General features: G+C 39.0%; 1 protein-coding gene across 4 annotated transcripts in view; it reads right to left on the bottom strand.

Annotated features, from left to right (window-relative positions):
• NISCH (nischarin) overlaps nt 1-12640 on the bottom strand; it is a 33531-nt gene that overhangs the window by 6154 nt on the left and 14737 nt on the right. Inside the window, exons 8-17 of one of the 4 annotated variants that reach the window (XM_053377548.1) lie at nt 12305-12457; nt 11812-11880; nt 11322-11507; nt 10355-10483; nt 9729-9842; nt 7845-7953; nt 5181-5299; nt 3743-3798; nt 1945-3258; nt 823-997 (exon numbers count right to left, since the gene is read on the bottom strand). In XM_053377548.1, coding sequence (XP_053233523.1) covers nt 823-997; nt 1945-3258; nt 3743-3798; nt 5181-5299; nt 7845-7953; nt 9729-9842; nt 10355-10483; nt 11322-11507; nt 11812-11880; nt 12305-12457 — 2424 coding nt within the window. Of the gene's footprint in view, nt 1-822; nt 998-1944; nt 3259-3742; nt 3799-5180; nt 5300-7836; nt 7954-9728; nt 9843-10354; nt 10484-11321; nt 11508-11811; nt 11881-12304; nt 12458-12640 lie in introns of those variants that run through there. The other 3 variants (XM_053377549.1, XM_053377550.1, XM_053377551.1) reach the window with 3 other exon arrangements.

The following is a 12640-nucleotide window of genomic DNA, read 5'->3' as shown; positions in this document are numbered from 1 at the left end:
CCCACTTCATATTCAATTGCTGGAGAGTATAGCTTCAGTTCGGGAAGAAATTCATACAATCGTAGAGTTGGAATGCCTGTTTGCCACTAGAAATCTTCCCTAGTGATATAACAAACTGAGGACTGATTAAACATGTGGAGCAAGAATTCCTGTGGATCCACATTTTCCTATTGTTTGTTGCTTTGGTTTGCATCCATTAGTATTATGAAATACTCTTTAACATCCAGAGTTTTTACCACTGGACCCAAGAGTTTTCCCATTTTCAGACTTTTAAAGTAACTGAGGTGCCCATTAGTTAATACACATACTGTACCAAAGTTTAGCTCTCACTATTGGTGGAAGCGGAATAACAATTTTGATGCTGCTGTGATGAGTGAACCCAAATGGTCAAATCATCATCAACAACAACAACAACAACAACAACAGAATATTCACAACCGTTGAGAGTTGTGGGAGTTAGTTCTTTAAAATGCAACTTGTAAATATGATAAATTTATTGTCCTTGCTGTTGCCTGGTCTATTTGATTTTAGAGCAATAAAAAATCCAATCTATTGCCATATGACCTTATAATATTAATGATAGTAAAATCAGAAGTCATCAGCACTATTTCTATTATCATTTTCTCCATCCACAGAAAAAACTATTATGTAAGACAAAATGTATCCGGAACATATATTGCGCATGAAAATTCATGCCACCATAAACCAGTTAGTTTTCAAGGTGTTAGAGGACAATTTAGCTTTTTTGCAGCAGAATAACATGGCTAGACTTCTGGAACCTCTACCATCAGGAATGTCCCTTCCCTGTGTATTGTACAATACCTCAGCAATGCTGTTGTGGAAAAATTCCATAATGGATTTTCCCTTTAGCCCAGCCACATACTGAAGAGATGAAGAGACTGGAAGGTGCACAGGTATTTGGTTCTCTTCAGTAATTTTCTGCACCAGAAATTCAGATGGATACAGAGATGAGAATGGCAAATGTGGCTTGCATAAGCTGGGAACAAAGAGAGATGAATATACACTGTCAGAGGCAAACCCAAATGAATGAAACACAATTTCATTCAAACTTACAGACTCAGATTTGAAAGGAACTTGGTGGTCAACTAGTCCAATTTCCTGCTTAGTGCAGGATGCAACTACAGACTCACTGAAAGATGATTGTCCCGCCTCTGCTTAAAATACTTCCTATCGAGATCTCAGGATCATGACCCTTAATCCAAGCTGAAAAGTTTATGTTAAAGCATCCTAGGTGTCTTAGCTGATCATAGCTGAACAGGAGCCAACAGTGTGATGCAGTTGCTTAAAGACTAAACAAATCACAAGCTTACCCTTAAACCCATCCCTTTGCCTCTTCCACTTTTATACGAATGACCATACATTAATTGTGCAGTTTTAACACCCTTACACATCTTAACTGTTTTACTTCTTCTTCATTACTCTTACTCCTCTGTAATATTGTGCAGCATTTTGTAAACCGCAAGAGACAGAGGTCATCAAACTGGCAATTTATAGAATACTCGTTGCTCACTTCACTGCGAGCCTTCTTCACGGACAAGAAGTTCTCACTAGCTCTTTTTCAGCATGTGATTACAATGACACAACAGGGAGGAAGGTGACCAACTTGTTGGCCCAGTCCTCTCCATCACATTTCTGTCAATTAGCTCTGCAGCCCGCTATGTCTTTGAGGGCTAAGTTCTGAACTGGGGAGCCTGCCACACCAGAGTAGGTTCCCTGTGTGATTTAGAAGCTTCATCTTCCAGGAGTCTAAATCATACAGAGAACCTGCACGAGTAGAAGAGCAGCAGAAGTCCAGACCCTGGCATGCAGCTGAAAAACAAAAATATGCCAGAAAGCTGGGGCCTACAGGTTTGTTCCCATCTTCCCATACTGCAATATATGGCCAAATTTTTGGAGATGGCTAGTATAAACAGTTATCCTCACCTTGCAGTTTGGCCATGTCTCTTGGAGTCCCAGAGAGGGTTTCTTACACATTCTGCTTTGAAAATAATTATAGTTTTGATGTCTTGTAAAAGTGTCCTCAGAAGACCGTAGATTCTTAGAAAACGGAATTTTTCATGAGGTAGGACAAATACAGCTGTGACAAATCTGTAGCCAACGAGCAATTCAAGCACATGGCCATCTGAAAACGAACCTTCTTGCTGAATAGAATGGCTGACAGGGTGCAAGAGAACAGAAGCTAGTGGAATCCTGCTCAGCTTGAATATGCTCCTTGCGTTCTCAGAGTCTATGTATTTACCTGGCAGTACATTAAAGTCAACTTGAACGATGTGTAGGTGTTGGGGTGTTAGAAATATCCAACAGGGATGGAACATGCAGTGGCCCTCTTCGGCAGATTTATGAAATGTTGAATAAAGTGCAGAACAACCGACGTGTTTAGAGGAAGTTTTGCCATCACTGGCAGATTCTAGCTGACACAAGACTTTCTGAGCATCAGCTTTATTACGGCAGAAAAGGTAGGCAGGGAAACATCCCTTTATCTCTGTGTTTTCAGATGAAATGTGATAAAATCCCATAAGCTGGTAGACAAATTCTTGCAAACTTGCTTTGCCACAGTACAGTACAGAACTTGTTAAAGCAGGCATACAGCTCTGAGAGCGAGACATATGTAAACAGGAATAGAAATCTTGCAGATTCTGAGAGTCCGAAACAACAAACAAGCAGGTATCACCATTATTTACCTTGAGTGTCAAACATATTTCTGGTATTAAAAAGCCAAATTCTGTAAGGTCAGAATATGGAAAGCACAGTGCTAATTTCAAGGCAGAAAGAATATTCTGGCAGTTTCCTTTGGGATCTTGAGGGATTTCAAATACAGCTACCACACTATTGGTCAAAACCAAACAGGAAGCAAACTGCTTGAGTCCTTTATGAACCTGAATACAAAAGCTCCAGAGAACTTTGACTATGTCATCCGGCTCTGTTTTTGTGCTGTCAGAAGCTATTTGCACAATATCTGATGTAGGGATGAACTCAAATACATTGTCCCCTTCATGAAGCCCCATTTCAAAATAGCCATCTTCAGTATCTGCAACTCTGGAATCACTCAAAAGGTTCCCTGTATTTTGAGTTTCCACTGAGAAAGAGGGTGCACTTTCCACAGCATCTGCTATCAAAGCAGAGAGATGTTGCACAAAATCCTGATTTGTGGCAGTGTACGACATACAGGTGAAAGGCAGGATGACAGTATTAAGAGAGTCGGGCAAGGCATCAGGTTCTTCTTTTGAATGGCCCAAGCTTTATTAAAAAATAGAAAACTATATTAATCCAAGTTCAAAAATAATCATCCTATTTCCAAGTCTCACTCTGGTGTCTCTTCTTTACTAAAATATTTAAAATACAAGTATATGTATTATTGTTGTTAATTATTATTATATGTAATGAGGCAATGGCATTTGAGATAAAAGTAGACGGTTGCTGAACATAAGCACAGGTATGCATTCATTCAGCTGGTCCTTACAAACCATTTCGAGTGTGTACAGAGTCCATCCTGACCTCAACTTGCCCCATCTGCATTTTGTGGAGCTGCTTCCTGTACTTCCTGTTTCACACTTCTGCTTTAAACAGGAACTACAGGGAGCTCCCAGGCAGATGAACCCCCTTAAGTCTTCATAACTTTATTTCTCCTCTCTTTGCAGTGATCTCTAGCAGCTACAAGTTTTGAATGCATGCAAATGTTCAACAAGTAGAAGTGGAAATCAAAATGAAACATCACTCTCACCACATGTGATGGGCATTTTCATATTTGTTGGAAGAGTCCAACTGAGAAGCAGGTACCTTGAAAGAGAAGGGAATCAGAATAAATAAGTCACACTCTGATGCATCTGTCAAGTTTGCCCCTGGTACTGCACAACTGAAGGGCAGTACATTCTTGCGTTTGCCATCGGCCAGGGGACTAAGGGCCGCTGGGAGGCTGCTCCTACTGACTCCCAAGTAGAGAGTAATGGACAAGAGGGAGTTCAGACGGTCCCCATGCATTGCATGCAGCTAGCTTGCTTTGCCAGTGCTTGCTGGAAAGAACACTTACAAGAACTTTGTAACTAAGAAGTGGGGTCTCTTTGCTCCTCCCTTCCAATCACTTTTCTTTTTGTGTTTTTAAGATTGTAAGCCTGAATCATTGATTGCTTTAAGAGCAGGAAAAAATATTAAAGTGAAGAAACAAACATACAAAAGGAGACACGATAATCTAGTAAAATGTGGGCCTAGTCACATAACAACCTTAACATAGTTCAAAAGGTTAATATGGCTCAATAACTAGCTGAACTGTGGGCTATAATATGGTTGCCATACGTTCTGATTATCCCAGACATTACTGGGATTTCAATGGTTTTTTTGTGTTGTCACCGAAAATGGACAGTGTGTCAAGTTCTTTGGCATTATTTTTTTTTTTAAATGTTAATTTGTTTGTGTCCGGATTTTCACTTCTTGAAATATGGCAACCCTAGATAACCTGTTTAACTTTAAAATGACTTTAATAAGCATCACTTGGCTATCTGGAGTAGCTAGTGATTGCTCTGAATGGTGCTTTCCCCCTTTAAAGCAGAATGGCATATATAGGCTTTGTTGTTCTTCAGTGCAACATGGCAAGTCAACAGGTAGCTCTTTGCAAGTCCTGATAATTAGCTGATCATCCACATAGGAACCTCCAGTCATTGTGATGCCAGGATACTGACAACTGGGTGCATCGGCTACCTACTTAACTTTGCCTATTAGGGAAGTTGAGAGAAGATAGGTTCTGGCCCACCAAGCAGATATAGTTCCCCACCCTTGCTATAGGTAGAAGACATGCCTGCTGAATTGCTTATAATTCAGTGAATACAGCCGATTTCCTTGTATCAGGAGTTTACAAGCAAACCTCAGGAAAAGAAAAATTGTTTGCTTTTTTAAAATAGCCATGGTATTGTTTCCTCATGTCATTTTTTGCATCTGTCTGTCTGTCTCTCTCTCTCTCTCTCTCTCTCACACACACACACACACAATTACAAATTCACTAAAGCAGAAAGATTATCTAACATATGGACAGCTATTTGAAATACGTTTCCAGTCAGCCATCTTGCTGAAATCTTATTCCAGTTTTCTCAGACATGGCATTCAGCTTTGAGTGGGCTACAGACTTAGCTGGTTTATGACAAAAACTATCTCAGAAAATGAGCCATTACCTGATTTCTGCTTCCCAGGCCGGGTGTTTCAGAGCATCTTTGAGTAACTGTATGGCTTGTAGGAGTCGAACTACTTGATGAGAAACTGCTGGCTAGGACTGTTTTTCTAAAAGTTATTTCTAGAACAGATAAAAAAACAGTTCTTGAACACCACTGATGTAAAAACAAGTAAATGTGATTTAAAATATACTAAATCGTATTAACTTTCACATGCTCTGAGAAAGAAAATGCATTGTATTTCAAGCATACATTTATACAATGTCATCCTGTGCTTGAGATTACTTAAGAGAAATGCACATCCATCAACTAACATGCCTATTTGACATACTGATAATTTAACAATAATTACTGAATACGCAGGTTCATCAGAAGCTTGGAATCTTATTACTTCCCACCCAGGCGGCTGCATTTATGCTTGACAGAAACAAATTATCTCAATGGAGCCGCAGTCTTCCACTGAAATAACTGGGCTGCTGAAATGTGTGAAAGGCTTGGACTGCAGTTCAGATTGTTTCAGATTTGAAGTCATTTAAATAATTTTAGGTCATTCAGATCAAAATTAGGGAGGCATCCATTTGTCCACTGCATTCATCCTTTTCCCTATTGCATATGTGAGCCCATGTTTGGAATTTTCCATCACCCCCCAACTGTCCCATGACTGGCCAGCGGGACTCCCTGGAGGACTGTGAGTGGAGAGTGCGCTCAGGGAAGGAATTCATGTACTGAACAAGGCTAACTGGACTGGGTATTATATATATTTCTTTGCAGTTCTCTTCTATATATAACCTCAAGCACTCAAGAGAACAATAATTGTTAAAATCAGAAGACAAATGGAAATATTTTTAGCTGTCAATGTTTTTATAGTAATCGTGGCCATACATTCATGTGAAATGATCCTTGGTTATGGTATGAAGTAAGGCTAACAGCCCAATTCTGTGTTTGCTCAGAAGTGAGAACAAATTATTACAGTGGAATGCGGTAGCTTACTCCTGTCTTAACAGAATAATCATAAGCATGTTTATTCAGAAGCAAGTCCTGCTGAAGACTGCTTCTCTAGTAAATGTGCTTAGGATGGCAGTCTAGAAGTGTCGTGTAATTTAGTTTCAGAATTTCTTTTGTATTTCCTATTAATTTGCAACCCAAAAAATTAGGTTTTCAAACCCCTTAAAATTTTGAATGTGTAACATCACACATTGATAATTTCTTCAACAGAAGACCCCTACAGTCTACCTGTTCATTATGAAAGAAAAAAAACTATCTACTGAATTCTGACAGTAGTTAAGGAAGCTGAAGAAATATTTGTGCTTTTCTGTTTCCTGTAAAAAATATTTAAATCTTGGATTTCCTGCAAAAAGGCAGTTTTCCTGTAACACTTGATATGATTAATACTTTATGGAAACAGATGGTGTCACAAAAAACATCAGCAGTTGTTTCAGAAAATAAAATGGCAGAACACATGTCCATCCTTGGAAGTTTCAACCCGAAAGACTGTTACAAACAGGGCCTCCGGTTTTCACAAAGAGATCTCTCCCAGCTCCACCTAGAGATGCCAGGGACCTCCTGCGTGAAGAGCTGAGGCAGGTCACTGAGATATGACCTATTCCATATATATGTCCATGACTTTGAATTTTGGCTACATTGATATTTGAAAAACAACCTGTGAAAACTAGCAACATTAAAAAAAAAACCCAAATGCACATAATTTTGGGGGAAATGTCTTGTACTGATAGAGGATAGAAAACAAGGAAAGATATTGCACATACAACATTTGGATATTTCCAAATTCCTACCACAATCTTCTTAGTGTTTGAAGAAATGTGGTAAAATGTTTTCTACTTTATATTTTATTTGCTTGCAATAACCTATATAAATAAATTGAAGTATATGCCTCATTTACTGCTTATGTAGTATTCTCAGCACGAGTAAGGTAAAGGTAAGGTAAATGTAAAGGACGCCTGGACATTTAAGTCCAGTCAAAGGCGACTATGGGTGCTCATCTTGCTTTTCAGGCCGAGGGAGCCAGCGTTTGTCCACAAACAGCTTTCCGGGTCATGTGGCCAGCATGACTAAACCACTTCTGGCACAACGGGACACTGTGACGGAAACAAGAGCGCACGGAAACACTGTTTACCTTCCTGCTGCAGCGGTACCTATTTATTTACTTGCACTGGCATGCTTTCAAACTTCTAGGTTGGCAGGAGCTGGGACAGAGCAACGGGAGCACAGCCCATCACAGGGATTTGAACTGCCGACCTTCCGATCAGCAAGCCCAAGAGGCTCAGTGGTTTAGACCACAGCGGCACCTGCGTCCCTTTCACCACCAGTAGAGAGTTATGGGCTGATGAGAACACACAAAAGAGCCTTGTGGATCAGGCCAATGGCCTATCTAGTCTAGCATTCTGTTCTCACAGTGACCACCCAGATGTCTGTGAGAAATCAGCAAGCATGACTTGAGCACAAGAGCACTCTTCTCCCTGTGGCTTCTAGTGACTGGTATTCAGAAGCAACACTGCCTCCAACCATGGGTATTTGATCATTTGCCTTTGTGCTTCCACTGATGTTGCCAAACCCCATTTCCCTGTAAAGAAATTCATGTATATCAATGCAGCCTAGAAAGGCAGAACCAAAAGGCCTGGCCATGCAGCATGATACATACATGATTACCTTGACTGGAGCTGACAGGACGAGGCAGAGAAGGAGAAGGAGGATGTACAGAAAGAGAAGAACAGTTTGATTTTGAACTGGCAGCAGAAAGCTTGGGATCTTCAGGGATCTGAGAAAGAAAAAATGAAGGGCTGGGAACAAAGGCTACAAAGCATCCCTATCTTGAATAAAAACAAAGACAGATTTGTTAGCAAGCAGTAGGGCTCTGATAAATTAGATAATTTTAAAGCACAGCTTCTTCGCCATAATACTGGATGTTGGCAATACTGCATTAACAGCACTTAAGATAAATTTAAAAAGTCAAGTGTATGAACACAAGCAAATTATCCACCTTTCAATGGACCAATTAACTTTAGTACCAGAAAGAAAACGTTAGGAATGTTTTCCCAAGAAACTCCAAAGTAGAACCCAAGAGTGAGAAGAAACCCATCAGTAACTGTTTCTTCCTATGGGCAATATCCAACGTTACTCATACTCAAAGCAGACCTAGTGAAATTCAGGGATGCCAACAAGATTCCCTGTGTATGGAACACTGGATGTGGATTGGGCCCTCTGCATACACACACCATGAATGCAGCCTACTGAAAATAACTGCTGCTTATGTGTGTACATATATAAACTTAGCCTATCCTACCTCGCAGGGCTATTGCAAAGATAGAAAGGGTTGGGAGGGGAATGTACACAACCATGAGTTCCCGGGATGAAAAGCAAGATACAAATATGCAAAAAGAAGAAGAAGCAACCAATACTCTAAGCATGTGCAGTTTCACAACTCCCAAAAAACACAAAACATTTTGACAACCTCGAGGAACGAAAAAAACGTATCCATGTGTGCTAACAGTACAATCCATAGGAATTCTAACTTGCTGAAGCTGTGACGTTCTGGATGATTTTATAGTTGTACCTGCAGACTCATTTTGTATATTCTATATTGTTGTTTTATGGTTACTGTATATTAATAAGCAACAGCCCAGCCAAAACAAGCAGACCAGTTGTGGTTGCGTGGAGGGACGTGGAAAATCAGGAGGCAGGGGGGAAGAGAATGACAACGACGACCTTGCAATATCACAATTTTTTCCCAGTAGAGAGTAGTTTGATGTGGGTTTTATAATATAACCAAGACCACAGCCTGCTGCACATGGAGGATCAATACTTCTTAGGGTTTAAAATAATATTTACCACTAAGCAGATAAATAAAAAACCTGTGTACTTTACATGTAGATCCCTAGAGATTTACATCCCACTGAAATATGTTTAATACCCATTGTTCAATATTTTTATTATTCTTTATTTGTATTTCATTTCCTAACCACCTTCATCTGTATAGATCACAGGGGCACTCCTTCATGTGTGTCGCTCCCAAGCCAGTCAAAGCTTTATACACCAATGTAAGCAACATGGTAGCCAATAGGCGCAAGTGAAGCTCCCAGAGAACTTGTGTTCTATGATTCATCCTTCTAGGAATAGCATGCAGCAAACCTGCTATGGCATTCTGCACCAGTGGCATATTCTGGATCAGATTCTGGGCAGCCCCACTATAATCTAGTTGTGCTAGAAGTTGCAATATTGCATGCTGATCACATTCTACGAAAGTTTCCCATCTCCTCATAGCTGTGCCAGTGGGGCAGGAAATATGCAAGCCCTCAGGGAGTCATTCTCATAACTCTAAACCATGATTTTGCATTATGTCCAAACACTATCAAGGAATGTCAGCGAAGTGAGGGAGAAGATATTGTCTAAATGGAAATTTCAGTATAGTGCACAAAGAAATGTCTTCACACAGGCCACCACTTCCACATAATTTGATACATCATCTTGCCTCCTTCCTAAAAAAAGTTTAAAAGCATCCTATTGAACAGGTTTCATTATCCATCCATCTCTCACCTTTTTATCAGAGTTGTTCATTCTGCATTTTGCATCTTTTGCTTTTTGAATAGCCTTCAACACTTCCACAGTGTCAAGTTCTTTTTCAGTGGTCACAGTATAATCCAAACAGACCTGAAAAACCAAGGGACCAACCATAATAAATCTTCTACAATAAAGCAATTTGAATCCCATTAGCTTACCCAGACAATATTAAATCAATGCAAAAGTTAAAACAAAGCCTTTAGAACTCAAGTACATATAGACAGATATCTCAATTTAAGATTGCTGCTTATCATATGAACTTGTTAAAATTGGCAAAGCAGATTTTAAACACTAGCCCAGTATAGCTAGCCCAGTACTGTCAATCCTGAGTGGTAGCACCTTTTTAAAGTCTCTTACACAGGTCTCTCCTACGACTGCTACTTGATAGTATAGTTAATTGGAGATACTGGGGATTGAATTTAGGACCTTTTTCATGAAAAGCTTGGGCTCTATCACTAAATTTTCATATGTTGTGGTTCCTACTCGTTTTATCAAGAAGTTTTATCATATGTCACACTGCTTCTCAAAAAAACATGCTGCTTTCACACTGTATATTATACAAAAGCAAAATGCCATCAAATGTTAAGTATGAGAACATTTACCTCTGAGGCTCTGTCCCCAAACTGAGCTAGCACTTTGGTCCTGTAATCGGGAATAATACTCAAAGGATTGTTGGATAAGACAACTTTTTCCAAGCATGGAAGACCACCTATATTCTTTATTTCATCAATCTGAAAAGAACAGGAATATAAAATAAATTCTTCCATATATTATTTTCTGATTGCTCTCTTTATAGTGATAGGCTGCAGATTGTAACTCTAAAATAGTTTATTAAAAATCCTATTCTGTGACAATAATAAATTAGAAGATATTTGCTGGTTCTGCACCAAAAGAGTGCAGATTTATGACTATGAGGGGCTAAGGAGACTGGAGGAATGGGTGGAAACAGGACTGAAGATTCCATCCAAACAAAATGGGCTTTTTACAAAAGGAAGGAAGGAAGGAAGGAAGGAAGGAAGGAAGGAAGGGCATACATTTCAATAACATACAATAATAAAGAAATAAATAAAGTGAGACAATACAACTGAAGTAAAATTAAAATGAAACATACTGTGCACACAAAAGCTAATTTGGGTAGTTTCATTCAAAATCCCAGAAAATAGTTGCTTATTGGGGATAGTAACATCCCTCCCATAATTTTTCCTTATTTTATTTTATTACATAATACAAATGTTTGAAAGATACAGAAAACAAACAATGGCTTGTCTGTTTGACATCATGTGGTCCACAAATGAGTGGAGAAATTGTCATTGCAGAGAGATATAAGCTGAGCTGTTTAGTAGACGGAAGCTACACAATAAGGTTAGAAATTTGCTCTCTTAATTAAAAAGGGGAAATAAAGATGCTCAGGATTCCATGGAGATGGACAGGAATCAGATTGCATGATTTGCAGTATGAGACCATGCTGATTTCTAGACCCCCAAAATAGTTACACATATTGTTTAACACTACTTTTTTCACTCAGTAAGACTTCTGAGTAAACATGTATATGATTGTGCCGCATAATACCTGGTCCACTTTGTTGTTGCTAAGATCCAGGTTGACTAAAGAATAGAGTTTGTTGAGGCCATTAAGTCTTTCCAGATGATTCCCTGCTAAATTCAGTGTTTTGATATTCCCAATTTTGGTATGAATACCTTCTAATGTTGCAAGTTTATTGTAGGATAGATCCAGATGAACGAGGTTGTACAGATGCTACAACAGAAAACAAGCATATTACATGTTAATTTAATAGCATTTGTGCCATAAATTGACACCCCTTTATAAAGTTGCTATTCATACACAGCAATTAAAGCGGTAATTCTATACAATTAACTTAATGGGCCTTATTTCTGAGCAGACATGCATACAATTGCAATGCTCACTTCCAAAATTGCACTGAAGACAGACTTACCAAGAGAAAGGTAATCAAGCAGGTTCAATATCAAATCATAAGCAAACATTTAAGGAACTAAACAAAAATACACACTATAATATTACCAAAGATGTCAAAGCTAACCTGTAGGTTTTCCACTAGTGGTACATCGTTGTGGCTTAAATCAAGAAATTCTATCTTCGGCATAAGTTTCTAAAACAAAGGAAGAGTAACCTTTCAGTGTGAATACTGAACACTATTTGGAATCAGAACAACGACATGATTAGTGCTATGTTCCCAAAGGAATTTAGGAGTTCAATTTCTCAAGCAGAGCTCAAAGGCCACAAGGCAAACCTCTTTTGAAAGTAAGGGAAATTTCAAAAGCAGTTTGCAACATAGCATAGCTCTCTGCACTTCAACGGGGAAAATACAATTAGGCATGATCTTTGGCAAAGGTGTTCAGAAGCCTTGATCATTTTATAGCATACTATGAAATGACCAAGGCTTTTGGGCATCCCTGACAATGTTCAAAAGCCTTGATCATTTCACAATATGCTAGCATCAGTAAGTAAAACACATATATCACTCACTTCCTTTTAAAATTTGTCTGAATACATTTTTAAAAATATGGTCTTACCACAGATTCATCAATTCGAGCTATGCTGTTGTGACTCATATCTAAGGTTGTTAAAGTTCTCCATGTTGGAATAACTGCGGTCACGGGACAACTGGAAGGTGCACCCTCTGGCTCCCACTGGTCAAATTCATAGGCCTCAGGAACTAGGACCTCCTGTTCAAAACACAGAGGAGAACGTTGAATGAAATTCTTTTTATTTCGACTTTTCTCCCTCCCCCAAAGAAGTTTTAGCCTTGTAAACCATTTCCCCTCAAGAATTATTATATGCAGAGATAAATTAAGCCTACATTTTAAAAGCCTGAGTTGTAAGATATTTCACCCAGAGTACTGTATGCA

The sequence above is a fragment of the Podarcis raffonei genome, chromosome 2 (genome assembly GCF_027172205.1).
Source record: "Podarcis raffonei isolate rPodRaf1 chromosome 2, rPodRaf1.pri, whole genome shotgun sequence".
Taxonomy (NCBI): Eukaryota; Metazoa; Chordata; class Lepidosauria; order Squamata; family Lacertidae; genus Podarcis; species Podarcis raffonei.
This window is presented reverse-complemented; position numbering and strand designations above follow the sequence as displayed.